At 53.1% G+C, this 22,482-nt stretch overlaps 6 protein-coding genes across 6 annotated transcripts; 3 read left to right on the top strand and 3 right to left on the bottom strand.

Annotated features, from left to right (window-relative positions):
- Position 1: 1 nt before the first annotated feature.
- On the bottom strand, positions 2-2,355 carry CDEST_10567 (Putative HAUS augmin-like complex subunit 6). Its single transcript, XM_062926723.1, has 2 exons — positions 2,023-2,355; positions 2-1,963 (listed from the first exon to the last, which is right to left on the bottom strand). The coding sequence occupies exons 1-2, from the start codon at positions 2,311-2,313 to the stop codon at positions 8-10; spliced, it is 2,247 nt and encodes a 748-aa protein (XP_062782774.1). The 5' UTR covers positions 2,314-2,355; the 3' UTR covers positions 2-7.
- Positions 2,356-3,934: 1,579 nt separating this feature from the next.
- On the top strand, positions 3,935-5,386 carry CDEST_10568 (Putative tubulin-tyrosine ligase/Tubulin polyglutamylase; the record flags this gene model as incomplete). The annotated part of the gene is made up of 1 exon (XM_062926724.1): positions 3,935-5,386. One exon carries the CDS (start codon positions 3,935-3,937, stop codon positions 5,384-5,386), a length of 1,452 nt encoding a protein of 483 aa, XP_062782775.1.
- Positions 5,387-6,002: 616 nt separating this feature from the next.
- CDEST_10569 (uncharacterized protein) lies at positions 6,003-6,425 on the top strand (the record flags this gene model as incomplete). Its single annotated transcript, XM_062926725.1, has 2 exons — positions 6,003-6,355; positions 6,419-6,425. Exons 1-2 carry the CDS (start codon positions 6,117-6,119, stop codon positions 6,423-6,425), a joined length of 246 nt encoding a protein of 81 aa, XP_062782776.1. The 5' UTR covers positions 6,003-6,116.
- Positions 6,426-7,007: 582 nt separating this feature from the next.
- Positions 7,008-8,128, bottom strand: CDEST_10570 (uncharacterized protein; the record flags this gene model as incomplete). The annotated part of the gene is made up of 2 exons (XM_062926726.1): positions 7,008-7,764; positions 7,872-8,128. The coding sequence occupies 2 exons, from the start codon at positions 8,126-8,128 to the stop codon at positions 7,008-7,010; spliced, it is 1,014 nt and encodes a 337-aa protein (XP_062782777.1).
- Positions 8,129-16,012: 7,884 nt separating this feature from the next.
- On the top strand, positions 16,013-17,237 carry CDEST_10571 (Putative egh16-like virulence factor; the record flags this gene model as incomplete). Its single annotated transcript, XM_062926727.1, has 2 exons — positions 16,013-16,391; positions 16,465-17,237. The coding sequence occupies exons 1-2, from the start codon at positions 16,283-16,285 to the stop codon at positions 17,235-17,237; spliced, it is 882 nt and encodes a 293-aa protein (XP_062782778.1). The 5' UTR covers positions 16,013-16,282.
- Positions 17,238-17,768: 531 nt separating this feature from the next.
- On the bottom strand, positions 17,769-22,354 carry CDEST_10572 (Putative Zinc finger, CCHC-type). Its single transcript, XM_062926728.1, has 3 exons — positions 20,425-22,354; positions 18,233-20,344; positions 17,769-18,174 (listed from the first exon to the last, which is right to left on the bottom strand). Exons 1-3 carry the CDS (start codon positions 20,538-20,540, stop codon positions 18,162-18,164), a joined length of 2,241 nt encoding a protein of 746 aa, XP_062782779.1. The 5' UTR covers positions 20,541-22,354; the 3' UTR covers positions 17,769-18,161.
- Between the last annotated feature and the right edge of the window lie 128 nt (positions 22,355-22,482).

The raw sequence follows: 22,482 nt of genomic DNA on the forward strand, positions 1-22,482 counted from the left end.
ACAAACACTAATTGAGTGGCTTCCTCGAGGGAGAAGGTGCCGGGCTCGTCTTAATCCTCGGCCGACTTCTAAAGACCGCCTCCATGTCTTCCACCGTCATCAGCTCCTCAGCAAGGATGGACGCATCCGGGTCTAGCTGAAGCGTCGCATCCTCCTCTTCGACGACGGGGACTTGGGTTTCTGTGCGCGCCCGCGTCCTGGACTTCTTTAACGACCTCTGCCTGTCCAGTTGGGCCTTCTGCCGAGCGGCTTCGAAGCCCGCCATGCTCTTGCGTGTTCGAGACACCAGGTCGTCTTCGTCGATGATGTTGATCGTAAGATCCTCCATTTTCTGGTTGACGCTGGCCATGGAAGGCTTCAGCCCCAGGGTATCATCGTCGTCATCATCATCTGCATCGTACCTGACGCTACGCGAGGACCTTGCCATGGAGAGCCGCGTCCGCTCGGCAAGGGACAAAGTATGACGAGGCTTGGATCGTTTGATGGGTGACGGCGAAGCGTTATCGATATCGTCCAATATTCGGTCTGCTAGTTCCTGTGTAGGAGACTTGGGCGGTTCTGGCGAGCTGTCGTCCCTCCCAAGCGTGGCGGTGAAGCCCTCCCTTTCTCTTTCCGGTGGGGAATGGCTGGGCAGACGACTGGGCAGCTTTTCGGTGACTTCTTCTTCCTCGGGCAGAGGAGGAGTTGGCGGGGGTACGGAAAGCTCGGCGGGTACATCAGGGGGCAAGAGGGGTGGGCTGTGTAAGGAGGGGGGTAGGTCTGCTGGCCTTCGGGTATCGTTGGAGAGCGTGAGAGATGGGCGGCCGTTGTGTCTGCCAAGTTGAGGCGCATCGTCGTGCAGCGAGAGACGCCGCAGTCCGGTGTGTAGGCCCTGAATGTCGTCTTCCAACTCGCTAAGCTCCGAGACAGTCTCTTCTCCGATGCTCTCCCTTGCGCCTCCGTCGATTTCGGGTTTTTCGGGCTGGCGCGTTCGTGGCCCCAACATTTCTGAGAGATTGATCATGGGTGCCGAGCTTACTTGGGCCAGTTCTGCATTGCAATCGTGCAGGATTCTTGCATAGTCCTCTGTGAGGGGTTGGGTCTTTTTGGCAAGCTGCTTCCTCGGACTCAGCCGCCCCAGATGAAGGTTCTCGTGAACGTCAAATCCAAGGTCGATGCCCCGTTTTGCCGTTTTTGGCAGTGAGCCGTGAGTTGTGGCGGCCTTGCGCCTATCGCCAAACATGCTGGCCTGGAAGTCTTGCCAACGTGCCAGTCTCTCTCTCTGGGTCTTAACTCGGCCATCCAGTTGCTCTAAAAGGCCTTTGCCATGGTCTTCCAGTTCGGAAAGTCGGCTAGACTGCAAGCGTCTCCAGACTCTGTCAAACGGTGCCGACAACAAACCATCCTTTCGCGCATTCGAGTCGCCGTAGAAGAGGGTCTCCATCCATTGCTCATTCCCGGCCCAATTATTCCGCACAGTCCGCCAAGTGTCCAACTTCAGGTCGTCTGGGACGTCCCGACCCTTTGAGGCTTCTCTGGCAGTCTTGACCTCTTCGCTTCTCCGGGCGATGCCACTCTCTTTCAGGTCCAGCATTTCGGCCAGGTCGCGGTATTTCTCCCTCGCTTCGTCCTTTCGTCGCATCGCGTTGGTAATGGAAGCTCGGTGGGCGAGAGCAAGTGCCACAAGTTCTGTCCGCTCTGCGCTGTATCCACGGTTCTCCAGTGCCAGCTGCTGGGCGATGGCAGGATACTCGCACTCGGCTTCCGAGACTTGGGCGACGATCTTCTTCAGGACGGCGGACGAAAAGACGGCGAGAACCTCTTCCAGCCGTTCCCCCTTGCACTCGTCCAGCATGGTCTTGCGAACGACGGCATCCCGTCCGAGGACGCCGTTCTTCTTTGCCTGGTCGAGGCTTCGCAGGAGGGCGGTTCGCAAGTTTAGTGATTGAACATGGTCCCGGGGCGGGAAAAAGGGTTGGAGCTTCTGCGGATTTATTGCGTCAGCAGTGTTCATGTTGGGGGTTTGTGGGCTTTCGGACATACATTCCGCGCCTCTTCGGGGTCCCAGAGGACAAAGAGCTGGTAGAGAGTCCATTCCACGCAGTGGATTCGCTTCTTCTGTACGGAGAATGTCTGCGCATCAAAGTCCGGCCAGTCGGGATACGAGGGGAAATCGAGGAGGCGCAGATTGGTGAGAAAAAGTGATACGTGCGTGGTCGAGATGGGACTCGAGGTTATCAAGGGCGCGATAGGACCGGTCGAGGATTTCGTGATAGTTGCCGAGCGCGTCTGTCGGGACCGGGCGAGCAGAGAGTTGGGCGGCAGAGTCGCCATGACGACATTTTGCTGTGGGCACAATTGGTGTTGGGGAGGAGACCAGAACTGAGTGTTTTCGTACTGCGTATCTTACCTATCTTCCGTCGGGTGCGAAGATAGGGGGGAAAGGGCGTCTAGTCAGGCGCGTGTCGCATTGAACAGACCCCAGAAGTATGAGGCGCAATTGTTGTGTTGATGGTGGGGAGGAAACAGCGGTGGAAGGGTGAGCCCAGCCTAGCAACGCCTAGCGGACAGGGGCTCCCCTCGATGGCAGTTCGGTTAGCAACTTAGCACCCGGCGGCTGGCTGGCTTTGGCTCCACGCCATTTGTCACCGAGACTCACCTTGCTTCACCCGGGCTTCACCCGGCCATAGCCCAGCTTTGCTCGATGCGTGATACCGTCTGTGTCGGCCACTCTAATAAATACTCATATCCATGCTTCAATACACAAACGCAATACTTACACTTCTCAACATTCCGTCACACGATTCTCGATCACGTCCGCAACATCTGCCGGCCCCATTGCTCTCTTGTGAAGCTGTCCTGTCCGTGTTCCAGCGAAAATCGGGTGTCCGTGCAGACTCTCGCTAGCGTCCAGTCTGAGCTTACGCCGGTCTACCGTCTTTTTTTTTCTTTTTCTCTCCGAGACCCCTAATTTAGTTACATGTTGGATACTTATTTTTGGACCTCCTCTAGGTGGTCAGTAATCATTGCAACAACAAGCAACAGGGGCAAGTCAATCGCTCTCTGTGGTTCGAGACCAGGAACTCTAAGCAAGCTAGTCTTGTTGGTGGTTCTGTTCAACCAAAAGTGAGATGATATGGTTATGAAGAATCTTGAGGTCTTCGCCTTCTCAGAGCGGTATCATGATAAGTCGGGCAATTGACAATGATTAATGACCTACCAGGGGCTATTTAAATTGAATTTTGCAACCGCTGAGTAACCGGGCTACCTTTCAAATCCTGGTTTCCTTTGACAACACCAAACAGGAGTGTCATGGATTTGCATGACTAAACTGAGAGACGAATCTTCAGGTTCTTAAACCGCTCCTGGTCCCTATTCGCTGAGGCGCGTCTGTGTTACGTTTAAATGGGCTTGCGGCTGCTGAACTCTCTACATGCAATCAGATACACTGGGGTAGTTCCAAGGAAGACGGCATTCAAGGGAAACACGTTTGGGCTTTCATCAAGAACCTGACGAGGCTATTCGGTATGGCATAGGTTTGAATTACGTTTGTGAATTCCAATATGTCTAATAGAAATCCGCTGAGTGAAGTGCCCGAGGTGGTTAGGTAATGGGAATCCGCGCTTCCACTTGGCAGGTTTCTTGGCCGCTCCAGCCGCATAAGCAATGTCACGATTTTCAGGATGCCTTGCCAATGCAGATCAATGTATAAATGTCCAGTGAATCTCTTGAGATCGCCAACAATAAATCTACAAAGCACTGCATCGCGAAATCTCGCCCCCCATCATCTTCTCCCTGGGAGTTGTTCCAACAAGCAATCAAGGTTGACAGCCAATCATATGGAATCAAGGACCGCGCATCCCACGATCCCCCGGCAAGCTTCACTCCCCCCAGAGAAACGGGTCAGCTTTCGTTGAAGAGCCGAACGAAATCTTGCTCGCCAACATCTCTCATTATGCACGCGTACATCCAGCCCGCATGCCCTTGGTTGTCAGAGCATATCAAAACGTACATCCTGCGGCATGTCCCCGAGACGGAATTCATCGACGACTTCGATGACTTCCCAACCCACTCTTCAACAATCTTCCAGTTCTGTGATGGCTGGGCTCTGAACCGGAACTTCGCCGTCATGAATTATGCAAAGAAGGCTCTCATCAACGCTTATCCCAATAGCGATGCTCTGGCCCGAAAGGACTATCTCGCGCGGGTTGTAGAGTTCTGGACGGCGAAGAGACCAAACAGCATCCTCAGGAGCCACGTGCCTCTTACGGTCCGCCTATCTCTCGACTACGCCGAATATGTTGATGAAGCATTGACAGCGGCAGACGACCTTTCATTGCTCTACTCGCTTGAAGAGAACGAGGACAAGCCCCGACAGGAGCGCGAATGGTGGATCATGAAGCCCGCATTGGTTGACTGCGGAGCTGGAATCCGGCTCTTCAGCACCATGGAAGAGCTCGCTAGCCACCTCGAGCTCGCTGAGTATGAGACTGACGAAGATGACGAGGACGAAATGAGCGAGAAATGCCAGGAACCAATTGCAAAATCTGCTTCGGACTTGGAGCAGGGCAATCCTGTTGAATTCTCGCCATCTTTATCAACCCCGGGCCTAGACTCTTTGGATGCCTTGGTCACTACCATTGGAGCCATTTCCACCAAGTCGACTTCGGACGGCGTCCAACGAAACCCAAAGCCGCAATATGTTTTCAAGGAAAACGGACGTATTCCTTCGGCCCAGATGCGTGAGTTTGTGGCCCAAAGATACATCGTCTCTATTCCGCCAGTGGAGAACAGAAAATGGCATGTCCGGGCATATGTCCTTTCCATGGGACGTCTCACGGTCTACGTGTTCAAAGAAATGCTGGCTCTACTTGCTGGAGAGGATTACGAGCCACCCTGGATGAACCCCAGTCTCAAGTCGTCCTTGACCAACACGGCTCTGCAGGATGAAGAGGTGTTCACGGAGAAAGAATCGATGAGGGACTTTTGGGCAATGCCCGACGACTTGCTTCCAGGAAACTGGAAAGACCATGTCTTTGGCCAGATCTGTAGCATTTCTGCCGAATTATTCCGCGCCGCTGCCCATACCATGGCCGACAAGTTCACAACTGTGGACAAATGCTTCGAGCTGTTCGCCGTGGACTTTCTCATTGATACAAATGGTATTGCATGGCTACTAGAAGTCAATGAGACGCCGGGTTTTTACGATGTGGGAATTGCTGGACCCATGGCATTGCGCCTCATGGACTCGGTTGTGTGCGTGGCTATGGAGCACATGGGCAAGGCTCGGCTTGACAACGAGCGAAATATTGCTGCAAAGACGCGATTGATCTCCGTCTTGGATGAGACGGATAAACTAGCCAAGAGCAACATTACCGAGATCTTGCCAGAGAGATGTCCACGATGAATAGAGAATCAAGCATTCGAGCCTCACCAATTCGAGGAAGTATGTAGTTGTACAAATTATTGAGTGTCCTCTTCGGTTGCTCTCCATTCGGAAACTGCTTCGATTAATCGCTCCCCATCATCAAGTTTTGATGCATTGAGATTCCACCGGTCTTCTTTTGGACATGAAACGCTCTCTATGAATCGTTACACATATGACCGTCTTTACCGAATAAGATTGATTGCCTAAACCCTTAACCCTGCCTGATTGTCAGAAGACCACTTCCAAAGTTGAAACCATTCATGATACCAAACATAGTAAGCTCAATATTTCGATATCAAGGGGTAAAAGGGAAACCAAATCGGCAGAAATCTACCTTAGCAGATGTGTCATAGAATTTCTGCTTTTGTTCAAACTCGGGACGGTATATATGGCTGTTGTTAAGGTGCTTCGTCGGTGGAGCCGTCTCGTGTCTGTGACAGGAGTCAGATTCGGCCCAAATTGCCGGGGAACGCATGTCAGTTTTGTGGCTTTGACAGAGTTGCGTCGTCGATGTCCATGTGGGTTCCGGGTGTATAAAGCCAACAAACCGGCTCCAACATCGAGTTTTCGTCTCTGCTATGCTATACGCTCAATACTTCAATTACTCCATCAACAGATTTATTCTCGGCTGGCCGACGCACTTCACAGACTCTGTTCCGAACACATATTTCAGTCATTATTGCACTCTTCTTTTTCAGAAACTTTTACGATGAAGTTCTCAGCCACTTTCTTCACTCTAGTTGCCATCTTTGGCTTTGCTACCGCTTCGCCTCAGCGCGGAGGGAGTAGACAGCAGCAAAATGCAGACAAGCAGGCTCTTCGGGACCTCGCTGGCACAGACGTCGACCCCAATCTCGAGAATGGAACCAGGCTTCTTTCCAATGGCCAAGGACAGTGTGTAGCAGTATCTGGAAAAGCAGTTTGTTCCGATTCATCAGGGGCTACTTTGTAAGTTGATCTGACGTAACATGTTCTGGGTAACATATTGCTGACGCACTCATCAAGCTCAAGGTCCTAAAAGGGAATGCGTAAAATGGCATGTACTCGCCCCTGATTTGGCAAGTGATCTGCTTAAGTAGCCGTTTTTTTCATCTGAGTAGTGGGGTCTGGGTGGGATGGTTGATCACTAGACTTCTCTGACTCTATGAATAAAACAAACAAAACTACTTATTTATCTGTCTCTGTTGCTGTCCCTCTGTATCTAATATTTGGATGCAAATTGTAAATGCCGCCATAAAACCCACATCATGAGTATTGACATGGTCTTTAAATCCAACGCCGCTGGGTTGGAGCTACTAGCACTCCTTTAGGCTGATGAGTATAGTTATTAGCTATTATACAGAAACGTTTATATTGTCTATATCTCTACGAATGCCAACAGCACTTGGCATTCTAGTTAATTGTCCATATAAATACCGAAAAATCAACGTGCGTAGCTCACTCCAGCCACCTATATTGTTTACCGCGTTTAAAGTCGGTCACATTTAATGACCTGACACGCTTCGTCAGCCACTGCCCCTGAGATAGAAACAAGAAACCGCTGGATGTATGCTTAGATGAGTCACGTAGTATCATACCCCTCTATAAAAAAAGCCTTAACTCAGCACTTTTCTTGCCCTGGGCTCATAGGTGACACTGGAACTTCTAAAAACGTACCACCCTCAGTAGCATCCAGCTCATAAAGTGGCGTGTTTCCTTCCATTTCCATTCGGGGCTCTGCCGTGGCGATTTCGTTTATACTCCCCCGTCCGCTTTCATGCCGATGTTCGTCAATCCGCTTGTGTCCCTCTTCAGGAACTATTGCTAGCGATGTCTCAACCCTGGATCTCCTTTTTTTCCTAATCATGAAGAAGACCCCTGCCACTATCAAAAGAACAACGCCAGTCACACTCCCAACTACCGCCCCGGCAATCGCCCCTCCTGACATGCCAGCCGACGTCTGGTCATCAGCGCCGGCACTGGTTGAATTGGTTGCGGATGGTGAACCCGGTCCATTTTCTATAGCCGAGGGGGTTGCAGTAGCAGTTGCAGTCACTGAGCACGACGCGGTGCTGAGTGGTTCGGCCCAGTAGTAGCTCGGCTGGAGCGAGGTGATTGTTGTTGCGGTGCATTGATAGGAAGCAAACGATCCGTTATTCCAGTATACGCCCTTAAAGCCAGGTTTGCAGCACCATGCACCGGTTTCCAGTTTGTCACCGAAATCGTGAGTCTCGTTGGTCATCCAAAGACTCCACGTTGACCGGGGACACTGAGTCGTTAACCAACGTTCATCGCCGCGCTTCGCTGGGTAGTTGATAGAACTGTCGCTCAGCTCACCTTCGGGAAATCGTATGCCAATGATGAGCAATCCGTGGAGCCTACGTCAGGGTGACAAGTCAGCAGGCTGCCACATGCTTGAGAAGAGATTCTGGCTAGTTCTTGAGGGCTAGAAATGTGAGGGTTGGATTGTTGTGAGGCTTTCCACTGACCCGAACAGCAATAGTTTCCCCTGTAGCTATCATTGCCTACACATGATAAGCTCGCTGGACAACACCGGCTCTGTATTCCTCCATCCCCACATTGAAGAGGAGAGTCAAATGGACATGAGGGACCGGGAAATCGGAGGGAGTAGCCGCCGTCGTAGCCGCAATCCTGAGAATAGGCCACGTACGGGGCAATGAAAAGCGTGCCCAGCACTTTGCAGATAGTCGATCGACGACCGAGATTAGAACAGAGAATCATTATTACTCAGTAACACAGCGAGGCTGCCAAGAAAAGAATGCGAAAGTAAAGCGGTCGAAGAATAGACCGGGCGAGGTGAAGAAATTGTCAGGTAGGAATAATCTCTGAGGAGTATGAGGAGCGATGGTGATGAAGATAGTCAACAAAAGCTCGGCATGTGTTGACCGGGTATTGGAATGAAAGAACGATTCCACTATTTTTTTATTTTTCATTAATCTTACCACTGGAAACGGAAACCTCTCTGGTATGCGTTTTCTAGCACCGTCTAATAAGAGTACAGAACCTAAGCCACTCATATGAGAACTGGATACCAAGCCGCCATGTGTCAAAGACGAAGAGAATCCAGCATTCCCCCAGAAATTGCGTAGGCGACGACTGCTAGGCGAAATAATCGAGCGTGGCTTACTAGGCGATCGCCGCGTGGGGTTGGTTGCGGTTGGTTGCGGTCTGGTCGTGACATCCAAAAGCGCAACAAAGAATCAAGTGAGGCAAATAGCTTTGTTCACGGTCCACGAATGGCACCAAGTCAGCATTATGGACTGAAAACGGTCCTACATAGATGCCGGATCATCCTAGAAAATTCCATTTGCCATCGCTGCTACCTGAGGGGGCGGCGTCTGAGACATAGACATGGGTCAGCTACTGCATCCGGCGCTCTTGCGTGCGATGCGGCATTTACTCAAGAGCACACCTGGGAAAGCACCGCAGTTTGCTTGAAACCAGAGCCACGTACTCGGTATTATGTATTATGTGGTAATGAGGTTTGCTTACCGGCCGGCCATACCATACAGCTAGTTGTGCAAGCCATATTATGTGAGCAAATCGCGTGACGGTACGAACGTAAGAGACCGAGCGCGAAGCAGTGCGAGTTGAGTCCAATTTGTGGGTTTCCTCCATATTTCAGCAACGACCTGGATATTGACTGTCTTGTTGGTTGCACTGTAATAATACCGGGTTTCGACGTGTTTTATAAATCTGGGTTGAATGACGTCAAAGATCTGTAGGCAGAAAGCTCTAAACCGTCGTGGACTGCGTATTCAAGTTCTCCAAGCCGTCGATCTGGATTTTGGTAGGGTTGAATGAGGCAAATGGCCAACTGCTTGGACATAAACCTTCAAAACTTGGCCCAGATTGACCATGATACTAAGTTGGGGCTGCGGAAGTGTGATAAATTTCCTATTGCTACATCAGGACGGCATCATAAATGCCATCTCAATAGAAACGCGACGGTGATTCAGGTCTACTAGTGCCTGTCAAAAACCACTCTTTCTTTTTAAAAGCCGATTTCCCATCAGCTAGTCATACAGCATTCGAGAAGCTGACGCCCGGTATGTTGCAACGTGGAAGATCTCGACGGTACGCAGAACTGGTTAAAATAAGTTGACTAAAGCGGAATCGTTTGATGCAATAGTTACTGTCCCGAGCGGCAGGAAACGTCAAGAACCTAGCAGCAAGTTAAACTTACGAGAACGAATGAAACGTGTGGAACACATCAAATTAGATAGCGACGAAGAACGAACATGGATCGATTTTCTTGCCCTGAAGTGGGGTTTTGTACTGTCATAGGGTGTTGCTTGCCGTATCAATAGTCGATTAGTTACTGAAGCTCCATGAGCCGCCAGCCTGCGATTGAGATGGAGGTCATGTCGGTCCAGCAAACGTTGAACGTTTCACATTCCGTACTAATGGTGATCGAATTAATCCTATACTAGTAGTTCATGCCACTTTTACATGGCCTTGGATATGGCTGTAAAATAAGCCGTAAAGCTTCGCCGACGCTTCTCTGCAATAGCTGTACATACAACAAGAGTTTGTACGATCTTTGAGGACCAGCCTCTGGAATCACGTTAAAAGATGTCGTAGGAGCTGTTGGCTCATAGGTGGCTTGAAATGGCTAATGTGGCTTATCTCTTGTGTGAGGCCTGCAGGATCCAATGCCATATCGGCAGAATCTGGTTGCATGTCAATCTTATCTCAATCACACAACCATCAAAGAATGAGATTTGTATTTCAGATAAGTCAGACAAGTGACTTGGACCCCCAGAGATGAAATGCCATCCTCTTTTCAAATCCAGACCAGACCATATGAATTTTCGATTTGTCTCTGCCGCGTGCCGTCTTGGGAACGGCCACATAGAGGCCTCGGCTCCCTGAGCCGGTCCGGTTTCGGGATTCTAGCTAGAAGACCATCATCTCGATATGTGTCGAGATGAAAGTTGAAACCGGAGGACCGCCTGGGGATTAAATAGGCGCTCCTCCGTAATTGGGGGAAGGTAAAGAAAGACTAGGGGTTCGTTTCATAGATTTGAATTAGGCTGCGTGTCTGTTCGCTTGAAAGTTCTTGGGGAAGCAGCAGAGGAATCTCCACAGTCGCGCTGAAAGCTCCGAGGTTCAAAGAGCCGAAAAACGCAAAGCTTTTTTCTGGTGGGCAAAGGATTATGAGATGGTCTCAGGTTGGACCTGGGAGGTTGTAAAGTCTCCGAGGAGGTGGTACTGCTCGTTCAGTGAAAAGGGCTTGGCGGCCGGTGTCAGCGAGACCTTTCATCTGTATAGGGCGAGAATGTGTCTGACGTACTCGTATTCGCCAACAGAACAGCAGGAAAAATAACCATCAAGAGCTACGTTCACATTCCAAACGTTTTCATGTCACCGCCGTGATGAGATGACGGAAAGACGAAAATAACAGTCAAATATTGACCAATGCTACCTTTTCACAACTCGACAGAGAGCGCTCAAAGAGTGTCTCCATGTCAGAGCATGGCATCAGATTAAGCGGTAAGTCATTGATGTTGAGTCCAGATGGTGAGCGTAAAGCCAGAGCAAGTGGATAGATGGTCAAAGAGAAGAGCGCTTTGGTGAGAATCGTTGGTCTAGATGTAAGCTCTCCAGCCACTTGAAAGACGGGTCTGAGTTCCGAGTTCTAAAATAGAAGCGGCCAGCACTTAAGCCAGTGACACCGATTGTGGTCCCACCCAACGAGACTCGAACCGCAAGGACTTTTAAACTTGAAATGTGGCCGGGCGATGAGTTCAACATGACTTTTCCTCTTGATGAGATCATCTGAACAGCATTTACCGAAAACAATAACCTACAAGCTGACAAATTGAATTTAGACCCCTTCAAGAAGTTGAAACCTTCTGTTCCTCTACAATCTTACATGGTCAAAGACCACAATTTGGATAGAATCCCTGTATCCAAACCGTTGTCAACCTGGGAGTATGGGACATGTGGACGACCTCGGCGTCACTGTTACGAGTAGCCATGACGCACTCGATATTGGGTGTAAAGCCGAACCTGCGAACAGTTGTCATTCGTTTGGCCAAGCAACTCGCCGAGGAAGCAACATCGGGATAACACCGGCGATGAAAGCTGGAACGGCGCTGCAGGACGCTGCAGGTAAACACCTTGTGAGCAATGGACCGTTTAGTGTGGGCAGGAAATCATGGGCAGAAAATCATGGGCAGAAGTTCAAATCACCAACGGTGGACTGGAAAGGAATGAACGATGGCATCGACAGTAGATGTTAGCGCTGAGAGGAGCTGACAGCCCGTTACCCAGCCGTCTCGTCTTCTCGACACTCACATTGGTCGACGGCCATCCATCGAGGAGACCGGCGATGGCAGAAGAGACGAATTCCAGACAAGGAAACGTTTGGGGCGAATAGGGTTGAGAGACAGAAGCATGATGGCGACCAGGGATGTCCGTGTAGGTTATTTGGCAGAACCATAAGAATTGGAATTATTTCATCAGATTTTGCGCTGCCCCCCCTCCCCCCTTCGTCAGGTGTCCTGGGAGTACGGCCTGAACCAGCCTGGTGACTGTGCTTAGGGACAACTATGACAGGCACCCCTTAACTCCGGAATGGCTTCGATAACTCTTGAGGGGGAACTCAGGATGTCAGGGTGTTGTCCTGGCCTTGCAGCGGAAAGTTTACCGTATGTACTAGCAGTGTGCCGTCATCAAAGACGAGAGGAGAGTATCTTGTGTCCGGGGACCCCCCTAAACAGACGGCAAAGAGCGGAGGGACCACGATCCGCAGGAAATCAAGGGGGGGAGGGGGGTGGATACGATGATGGACTGATATTCGATTTCGGTCGGGGAAACGTCGATGCCGATCCAAACCTATTTGTAAATGTTTCTCTTTCTGGTTCGGGGCACATCAGTATGCTTCCCACGTGTGAAGCTGCGTCGCGGACGTAAGAAAGACGCCAGGCGTCACGAGGAGTGCCTGGTCGGGCTGGGTGGTTATCCCATGTCTGGATTTGCTTTGGCCGGCAATGTCTGGCTAGGTGTACCAAGCTTGTCACAGAGGAGGCCCGAGGACGTGTGGTTGTCGTCGATAGGATGTCAGAGCGGACGGCAGAGTCAGCCACGGCAGGCAAGGCTAGTCCTGCGAGATAAATCCGAGGAGCACACTCTCCGAATGACTGTTTGCTACGTGATATGGAATGACGTTGGATTTGGAACCGGGTTTTAGAGGGCATGATAAAAATTCGGAAATGGTAAATTGCGATCCTGAACGATGATATGTTGACGGGACGAAAGCGAGATACTGGAAGTGGCATGTATTACGCTCCCATTTGAGCAGGGGGTTTAAGCAACCGCCTCAATAACAGAGCAGCATAGGTCATGAAGTAGCCCGTGTGAGCGAAGTGCGAGAACCCAAAGGGGGCTAACGACCAAGACGGCGCCGGCCAAGGTCGAGCGTGTTAGAGTTGCGGGATGACAGATTGGCAGCGGTGTGCCTGCAGTAGCGGTAGTGAAAGAGTATACACACGTACTGCTTGGAGAGGTAGTGAACGTGGGCAAGTGGTGCAAGGCCAAGGACGGCCAAGGACGGCGGGTGAACGGAACTAAAGCAAGGTTGGAGAGAGAGTGTGTGTGTCGGGAGCAGAAAACGAAGACCGAGAGAAGCAATCTGAGTAGAGGGGGAAGGCAGAGCTAATGCCATGCGGAATTAAGCATACATCGATGACATTCTAGTGTGATGTGCTAGATTCAGACAGAGTACTATGTATGTGATGTGTGCATGTATGCGTAAAGGTTGCTTGCTGTTGAGCTATCCGTCTCCTCGGTAAGACTAGCTTAATCGATCCAGGCTTTTGCCGCTAAATTTGGTTCCTGTTTCATGCTCCAGCTTCGACTTCAGGGGGTTGGGTACGTTTCTTTGCTTGCTTCACCAAACCCCCCTGGCTAAGATCATCATCTGCCCCCCTCGTCCCGACGATCCCGCCGCAATTCTCCGAGGAGCTGCTCTTCCCCTGTTTTTCCTCTTCTTCTTTTTTCACTTCCGAGTTCAGGTTTGTGAACAGGAGATGCGTGACTCCGAGTGAAGAGACGATCGAGAAACGGGCCGCTATCACCTTGTCCCCCCATATTGTAAACGGCAGGATTGCTCTATGCAAGGCCTGTCACCACGCCATTCTGCAACTCTCTATATCTTACTTGGCCGTCAGCTCGCAGAAGCACCGACCTTGCACAGTCTCTCAGGCACACGGTCCGTCTCAGATCAGGGTCGCGGTCGGGCACTGACAGCCACACCACACGCAGCACACCATCCCACTCACGGCCCCCTCCCCTACCACCAGCCCCTCCGGGCCCGCTAGAAGGCTTCCATTACAGCATGCTACATTCTGTTGCTTCCTCCCCAAGCAGGCTAGGCTATGGACGTAGGTAGATGGTGGGATGCAGACCGGGCCGGCCTTCGTCACTCGCCGGTGTTGGCCGCCATGCAAGCAGCGAGCCCGTCATCAGCAATAAGGTTTTTTCTGCTCGCTAGTATACCGCCCCTCCCTGCCCCATAGAAACGAGATCATTGCGGCACCAGGCCGGATGGGAGCTCCCCAGTGGCCTTGCAACGTGGTTGCATATCGCGGACGCACATCGCGGATGATCACCCAAAGGTGGAGGAGCAAACACCCCAAGATCACTCAAGTCTTCTGAGACGTACTACTACTATTAGGCTCACACGGCAGCCCCGAGGCCGATGCCCGAAACTAATCCCAAGCCAAGCGAACGGGGGAGAGAGAGAGTGAGTGGGTGAGAAGCGAGTGGGTGAGAGGAGGAGAAACAGCATCCACCGTCTAAACATGCGTAAAACCACTACCGTAACCAAGCATTGCGCTTCGCCTCTCTCTCTCTCTCTCGCTCTCCCCCCCCCCCCCCTCCCCCCCCCCCCCTTTCTCACGTCAGCCGATACAACACGCTCCGTGACTGAGAGGAAGCCGCCACACATGGGCAGGCCGGGGCCACACTCCGTGTTTACTGACTCCCAAACGTGGCCCAGCGTTTCCGAGCCCTGAAGCCCTTGAAGCCGAAAGCTCTGTCACGTCCCAGACTGAGGCGATACAAATCCTCACTACCAAGACTTTTAGTCAGGGGGAAACAACGGGTCCAAGAAGGCTTAGCCTACGGGAACCGGACAACAGTTGCGTAGAGAAAGACCCTGTGAGCACCCTGGTAATGTTGTGTAGAAGCTTCCCTTGGCTCACATCCCCAAGATCTCCCCGAGTAAGAGTATCCCCCGGTCTGATCACCGAAACCGTAAACTTCTTGGCTCCCGTGAGAAGGGTGCATCATGTTCCTGGCTGACGGACCAATCGGAACTCCTCTTGGGCTTCTTTCTTGCGTCCCCTACACCTAAAAATCAGGGGAATTGACTGACGAACATTGCTGACTACTCACTCACTCGCTCATCCACCGTGCCACCCACTCACCACACTCACAAACACACACTACCCACAACCACCAAACGCGCGTGCTTCCACTCGTTCCTGTGCCTGGCTATCGTCGCCTGTCCCGCGCGCTCAAGGCCTTGCAGACCTTCTCACTTACATCACCCCCGGCACGGCACGGTCATTCGTCACCGAGACCTCCACTGAAACAAATTCGAGAGCAAAGATTCGCCAAGCTTCATGCACCCGAGCACCCTCGCATGTCCTCGCATATCTTCGCATGTCCTCCTCCCCATTCTCTCGCCCTGTCCCAACACTCTCCGAGTCTTGAGCCTCGATCCCTTGAGCTGGCAACCCGGCGTCACATCTCCCTCTCTGCGCCCTTCCCCAAATCGTGACCCTTTGTTTTTTTTTTTTAGCACCTCCAAACCGCACATCACTCAAATCATTCCCTGGGATGAGGCGCAGTACCGTGGCCCGGGATGTGGATGTGGATGTGGATGTGGATGCGGATGTGAATGTGGGCGCTTACATGGACGTCTCCCGTGTTTCTGGAAGAAGACTCCATCTCCTTAGATGCGATTTGCTCTAATCGCCTCTTGGCAACCGTTTGTGATGTCTCCTCTCAACCTCGTATCTAGACGGTGTCCCGTTTGGTGACCCGCCAGTCCAACCAACTCTCCGACGTCGCCGTACGTCTCGTCGTCTCATCATGGTTAACTCACGGCGAGCGAGAAGCAATTCCAGTTTCTTCTCAAATAGCCAGAGTCGAACTGGAACCGAAACCACATCCATACACATACACACACCCCTGTCCCACGCCCCCCCTTCCCATGATGGTTCCCATGCACTTGAATCGACGCGATACCGAGTTCTGCTTGAGGTTGACTTTTGACTGACAACCCGAAGGTCCTAGCCACTGAAAACACACTGACCCTGACCAAGGGTTGCAGGGTGCCAGGTCTCATCGGGGATGCAAGACAGGCCGACGAGGAAAGAGTCTGCGTGCGTGTGCGAGTGAGGACTGTGAGGTTCAGCCGAGAACAGACCTTGGAACATCGATGCCTCTCGCCGGCCTACCACACTGGCAGACCGATCTGCTTCGCTGTTCCAGTCCGTCATGGAACCATCCGATTGCCAGAACCTCACCTCCCTCGAATCCGTCCCAACTCAACCCAAGGAATTTGTCAAAATTCATCCCCCCCAAAAGCCCACGAGATATGGAATGCCAAGGCAGGACCGTCCCAGATCTTCTATATAACTGTCCCGTCCACACCGGTTCAAAGCTAATCTTCTCCTGTTCTCATCACACAGCATCAACAAAGCAAGCCTTTCACTTCAAACCTCTTTTTCACTTTCTTTACCTATCCCTCTAGCCCCGGTGGCTCTTCTTGAATAGGAACTCTTTAATCCTTGAAACCCCCCCTCCTCTCGACTCCGATCCTCTCTAGTTTCCCTCAGCTCGAATCCTTCATTCAAAATGCGCTCCCAGTCGCTTCTCGTCGCCGCCCTGGCTGCTTCCGTCTCTGCTCACGGCACGCTGTTGTCCGTCGAGGGCGCTAATGGCGTCACCATGCCCGGTCTCACCAGTAAGCTGCTCTCCCACCTCTGCCTCGGTAGCATAGTTCGATCATCGATTACTAACTCTAATCCTCCCTCCAGTCGCTGATGGAACTCCCCGTGACTGCACTTCCAACGGCTGCGGCTCCCAGGCCGACACCGCCATCATCCGTGACCGCGAGATCGCCTCCGGCGAGGTCGGTCCTCTCGGCCGCACTCAGGGCAACGGCCCCGTTGACGCCTCGGTCATGATCAACAACTTCATGGGTGGATCTGCCGCCCCCAAGAACAACGGCAAGTCCGCAGCCACCGGCGTCGAGGACGATATCCCCAACATGAAGCGTGCCGAGCTCCACGTCCGCCAGGGCCTCGCCGGTCTCCTCGGAGGCGGTGGCAAGAACAAGGGCAAGCAACAGAGCGGCCCCCCCGAGGCCCGCGTCGCTGCCACCGCCGGCATGGGCGCCTCCCAGGGTATGCCCACCTGCGCTGACGACGGCACCATCACCATGACCTTCCGCCAGATCAACCAGGACGGCGCCGGTCCCCTGACCGCCGACGTTGACGGCACTTCGGGCGGCACCAAGGAGGAGGCCATGCAGAGCGCCAAGGTCACTATCGACGTCCCGGGCCTCGGCATCCAGGGCCTTTCCCTCGCCACCAACACCGAGTTCCCCGTCAAGGTCCAGATGCCCGCCGGCATGACCTGCGACGCCACCGTCGGCATGGCCACCAACGTTTGCGTCGTCCGCGTCCGCAACGGTGCCGCTGCCGGCCCCTTTGGCGGCTCTGCTGCCTTCACCCAGACCGCCGCTGGCCGCAAGCGCGCTATCGCCTACCGCCTCAAGAAGCGCATGGAGCTCAACAACCGTGCATAAGCGTCATCGGGCAAAGGGGATTGAGCACTGGTCCACGAGTTTGACGGTCCTCGGTGTATCGAGCCTGGGAGTTTGGAGATCGTCCGACCGATGTTGCCACGGAGTCAGGGACTTCTGGGGCTCGGCGGATTCCGGACTTGGGCATAGAGCTTTGGAAACGACCGTTCTTTTATTTCCTACAATATTTTCTTACTAGGTCATCAGTCTTCCATGAGCAATTGACGCCGATCGGAGTTTTAAACCTTGATAGCCTCTCGTACTGTGACTGTTGACGGTAATGAGTATCTCAGTCACTAGAAGATGCTATAGATCGAGTGAGTGCGGCTGTTTCGATGGAAGAAACAGCTAACAGCCAGAAAAATAGACTACTAACTTCAGCTGTGGACATGGGAAGCCAGGTGGAAAGGTCGGTCTCGTCCGATGTCCAAGTGAACGGAACTCTCAGGCAACATCCCTTCCGCTCGGCCACACGATAACTTGACACCGGACTTGTGTCATGACACAGCAGAAACTCAAAACATGCGGCCAATCATGGACAATTTAACATTTCAAATCTAGGTTGAACACCTTGGTTTTAATACGGCCATATATGCATGGCTCCCTGGAGTGTGCGAAGACATCTAAAGCGACAAGGGCCGGGCTGCCAACATCCAACATCTCTCAAGATGCACGCAACAAACGCCGTTCCCAAGCTGAAGCGGTTTTCTCGGCCGCCGACAGACGCCGTCCTCATGTCGGGTTTTGCTGTAATGCAGTGGTATTGAAGCTTACAAGGGCGAGGTCCTTCGTGTTCGTATTTGAGTAATGAAACAGCGATGAATCGGCGAAGATGTTACCCGTCACCCTACTCTTGGGATTGTCAATCTGTATGCTGCGTGGCCGGGTCCATTGCTCAAACATAGATGTAGAAAAGGCTAGCTTGAGTTACCATCGACGGCTATGGGATAGGTTAGCTGGACGAAATCCTGGATGCCAAAGAAGTTACGGCAACTTACCCGTAAGCCGAGTCGACCTTTTGCACGCGCTTGCGGAGCTTTGTGGCGTGGTCTCCAAGCTTGCCTTCCGTGCCCTCTTTTGATTTAGGAGCGATGCCCAGAAGTTCGGCTTCGAGGGCCGACAGTTCGGAATCTTCGGTGCCATGGGACACGAATGAGGCCACAGATTGCCTAGATGCTGGGCGTGATTCGGCTTGGCTGCTATGTGACCCGCGGCGAGGGGAACGACGCGAACGGGACCGAGATCTCGAAGCGTGTCTGCCCCGAGGGTTTCTCTCTGGCGGGGATGTTCCTGACGGTGGCGATGTCCGCCCTCCTTCGCGCGTACTGTTGGTTAAGGTATGGTGTCTGGCGTGTCGGGAGCTATAATAGACGGAGTCCTGGCGAATCGACAGCTTCTCTCCATCATGTCGTCTGGAAGGACCGGCGTCGTAGGGATCTTCCAGGGATTTCAGGAGCATTTGAGCGGGATCAGAATCGACACGATCTAACTTTTGAGAGCGGTATCGGTCAATTGGACGAGAGTCTTCCCTGGTCCTTCGGTTGTGGGGTGACGCAGTATCGTAGCCTGAGTGCGAGTCACCTCTGTGTCGTTTGTGGCGGTGATCTCCCCACTCGCCACCCTCTTGGTTACCTGTGGCGAGCGAGCTCTTGTATGGCGAGTCTTCCCACGTACGTTTGCGGCTGTTCATCGGTCGGTAGTCGCGGTTCTCCGGGGTTGGTGGTTTCGGTGGGAGGGAAGGGAAACCGGGTAGTCGAACAGACTTGAACGTGATGGGCTTGTCCCGCACCTCGGGTTGTTGCTTGACTATCTTTGAATCAACTGGACTTCTCCAGAAAGCTGGGTCAAGTTGCAGAGATGCAAAGCGCTCGGTCTCTCGGACGGGCCGCGAAAACTCCACGAGGTTCTCTTCCGTGACAAATTCAGACTGAATGCAAGTCGCGTTCCATGCTGGAGGCAACATGATGTTATCGTGGTACCCTTCTGGGCCAGGGAGTGGCTTCGCTATTGGGTCTGGCTGGTGGGGTTTGTCCGTCTCTTTGAATATCATCTCCTCCTCCCACTTCCAATCCGCTTCGTCATCATCTACGCCTTCCTCAGAGACCGTGTTAGCGTGTCGGCTTTCAGGCGTCGTGCTTGGCACTGGTGTTGTCTTCAAGACCTTCGGCTCGGACTCGACTCGGGCTGGCACCTGCTTCTCTTTTGTGCCGCCCATTTTCGGCTTGGGTTGTGACGCATCGCGTTTAGGGTTGCCATGCTTGTTGGTCTTGCGGGAGCGGTCTGGTCGGTTGTTTTGGCCTTGACGATGCCGTCCATGTCGATCTCGCGGCAACTGATTCCGGTGAGGAGGGATTGGTGGTAGACCTGAAGGCAGGCCTGGAGGTAGACGTGGCGGTATAGTACGTGGAGGAGCGGGTAGGGAAGGCAAAGGCCCGTATCCAGACTCAGGTGGTCCGTATGGCTGGGCATATGAAGGCGGGGGTGGAGGAGGTCCTGGTTGGGCTCCATAAAGCGGCTGAACTGGCGGTGGCCCGTATGTGGATGAAGAGTAGCCGCCTGGTGACGTGGATGTGGAATTATATGGCGGAGGGTAGTGACTGGAAGAGGGAGGGGCAGGGGCAGGATGATATCCAGACGGAGGGGAGTATGAGGGAGCATATGAACCGCCGGAGGGATAATGCGGTGGTGGCTGATAAGAAGGGGGAGGCCCAGGAGGTCCTGGCGGAGAACCGCCATACTGGCTAGGAACTGGGTAGTGATACGGCCCCGATGACGCGGGAGGGCCGGACGGTGGTGGATAAGCACCAGGAGGAGGAGCCGGCGGCGGCGGCGGGGTTGAATACTGGGGGTAACCAGGGTAACTACCCGGTGGCGGGGGCGCATAGCCATTCGGCGGGGGTGGATAAGACGGGTAGGGCTGCGGGGGGCCGGGGTACGGAGGAGCAAGGGGCTGACCCGGCGGTGGCGGACCGTAGCGAGTGACGATCGGATTGCCGGTGGGTGGAGCTGGATATTTGGTCACAACGGCACCTGGTCGTCTTCCGCCGTGCTGATGGTCTCCTCCTCGGGCGTGATCATGGCTGGTTGAAGTGTTTCTTCGAGACAGGCCACTTTGACCTTGTCAGTGGTGCTCATGCAAAGGAGAGAGTAGAAATGTATGAGCACGACTATGAAAATTCAGGCGACTTACGCTGGTTTGGCTCTCACGGGCTCGGGGCAAGCCACGGCCCAGTGTCCCGTACCGCCACAGTTAATGCAGCTGGGCTCCTTCGTGGCCGGTCCCGAGCCGGGTGCGCGGTCTGTCATGCTAGCGAAAGGTTCGCCGGAACAGGGACTAAGGCGTCTCCGATCCGAGGGCAAAGTCACAAGACGACTCGGCCGGGGCGTGAAAGGGTAGTAAACGAAGGGCGAGGTTACTTCCTTCCCGAAAGGAGAGGGAGATAAGCGAGAATGTTCCGGGCAAGCGAAACCTCGTTGAGGTGCTGGATCTTGGAAACTGGATTTCGTTCCGGGCCTCTAAGGAGAATGAAAGGAGGGAAGAAGGCCTGGTGGGTTGCATGAGAAGCAGAGTCAGAGCCAAGGAAACAGGACAGCCAACCTTGGTATTCGCGATGCGCCGGGAGCTGGCAAACAAGACGTATAGTAGGTATCAACGTTCGCGGCCCAGGGCCAGTCAGAGATCCCTACGGTAGCAAATACGCTGGCGCTGGCCGAGGCGGCGCATCGCCCGTTGAATGGCCTTCTGTAGGTAGAATCGCTACACAACGAGCAAGCCCGGGATCGTCATTGAGACCTTTGGATGACGCTGTTAAGACACTAAGGATAAGAAGGCTGCCGGAATGCAGAGTTCAAACGTCATTCGCGTTGGGCGCATTCCAAGGAGGGATACGATAAGCCGGGATGAGGTCGGGGAGAAAGCGCGACGAAGTTGACCACAGTCCAAGGTTGTACGCGCCCAGACTCAGGTGCAAAGTGGGGCTAGCTGTACCTGCTGCCCAGCAAGGCACAGTTCAGCTACGGCAACTACTTCCGCCACGGAAGGCTGAGATGATGCCGGAAAATCCATCGGCCCGGTCATGTTGCTTTTTCCCACCGACGGCAGGAGCAGGAGCAGGCAGGCGTAGGAGCAGCAGCCATAGCCATGCAACTTTTTGCTGTCGCCAAGCACCTAGGTAGGTGTAGTTGCAGTGGCAGGACAGACGAACACGTTCTTTTTACGCGAAGCGGGTCAAGACGAAAAGCAAGAGGGGGAAGGGAGACAGGATTGTAGAGTTAGCTTATCCTCCAAACGCGCGGCTTTGAGACAGCCTGGAGGAAAGAGAACTCGGACCGAAACACGTCCCAGAGAGGTAGTAGTGACAGGAGTTTCTGTTGTACGGTCTGAAGCCTGTTGGGCTGCCTGAGACGAGGCAACCTGCGGCTGTTGTCGTAGGTGGAAAATGGGTCCCGTGTACGACAACGCAGCGACAGGCTGACTGAAACGGTGATGGCAGGCCCAGAATGATGCATAGACTAGGATTGAACTACATTGCCACCATGGCTCAGATGGATGGCGGAATGTCGACGGAACGGTCTGCGTTCAACAAGGCAGAGTGAGTCGTTCAAGGGATGTAGGGTATGAGACGACTGTTGGATTTTTTCTAAGAGTCTGAGATGGTGCCTTGTGACAAGAGAAAGGCGAGAGAGCATGGGCATCTAGTGGGAACTCGCCATCATGAAAGCAAGCCAACGAACTGAAACGCGGAAACGACCAGAAAACCCACAGATCAGGCGGGGGTGAGAAAGGGGTGAACCAAGCATGCATCGTCAACGGTTGGAAACCCAGATGCTGTTTGGGTCCCTGGGAACGGCGACGAAGAGAAGCAAGCGAGCTGCAACGCAGGCGGGCGGGATGAATGGGTATTTGTGTTGAAAAAACAAGCAAGGAAATAGAACCGCAGATCCACTACTGCAACAAAGGCATGTAGTCTCCCAAATATCACCGACTAAGAAACTGCAATTGAGAGTTGGGTGAGCTCAGCGAATTGATGACGGGGAAAGCTGGGTTTGATCAGAGATCCGGTCGACAGAGCATGCGACGGACGCGGATGTCAGGTGGTAGAAGAAAAGGAAAAAGAGCGCAACCGCCAACATCAGTGCCAGACGAGAGAAATGGGGGGACAGTGCTTCTTATATGAGCTGAGTGCCCCCCCCCCCCCGCCCCCCCTCTAAGTACCTAGATAGGTACCTAGCTAGGTATGTCAGTAGG

This window comes from Colletotrichum destructivum, chromosome 7 (assembly GCF_034447905.1).
Source record: "Colletotrichum destructivum chromosome 7, complete sequence".
Taxonomy (NCBI): Eukaryota; Fungi; Ascomycota; class Sordariomycetes; order Glomerellales; family Glomerellaceae; genus Colletotrichum; species Colletotrichum destructivum.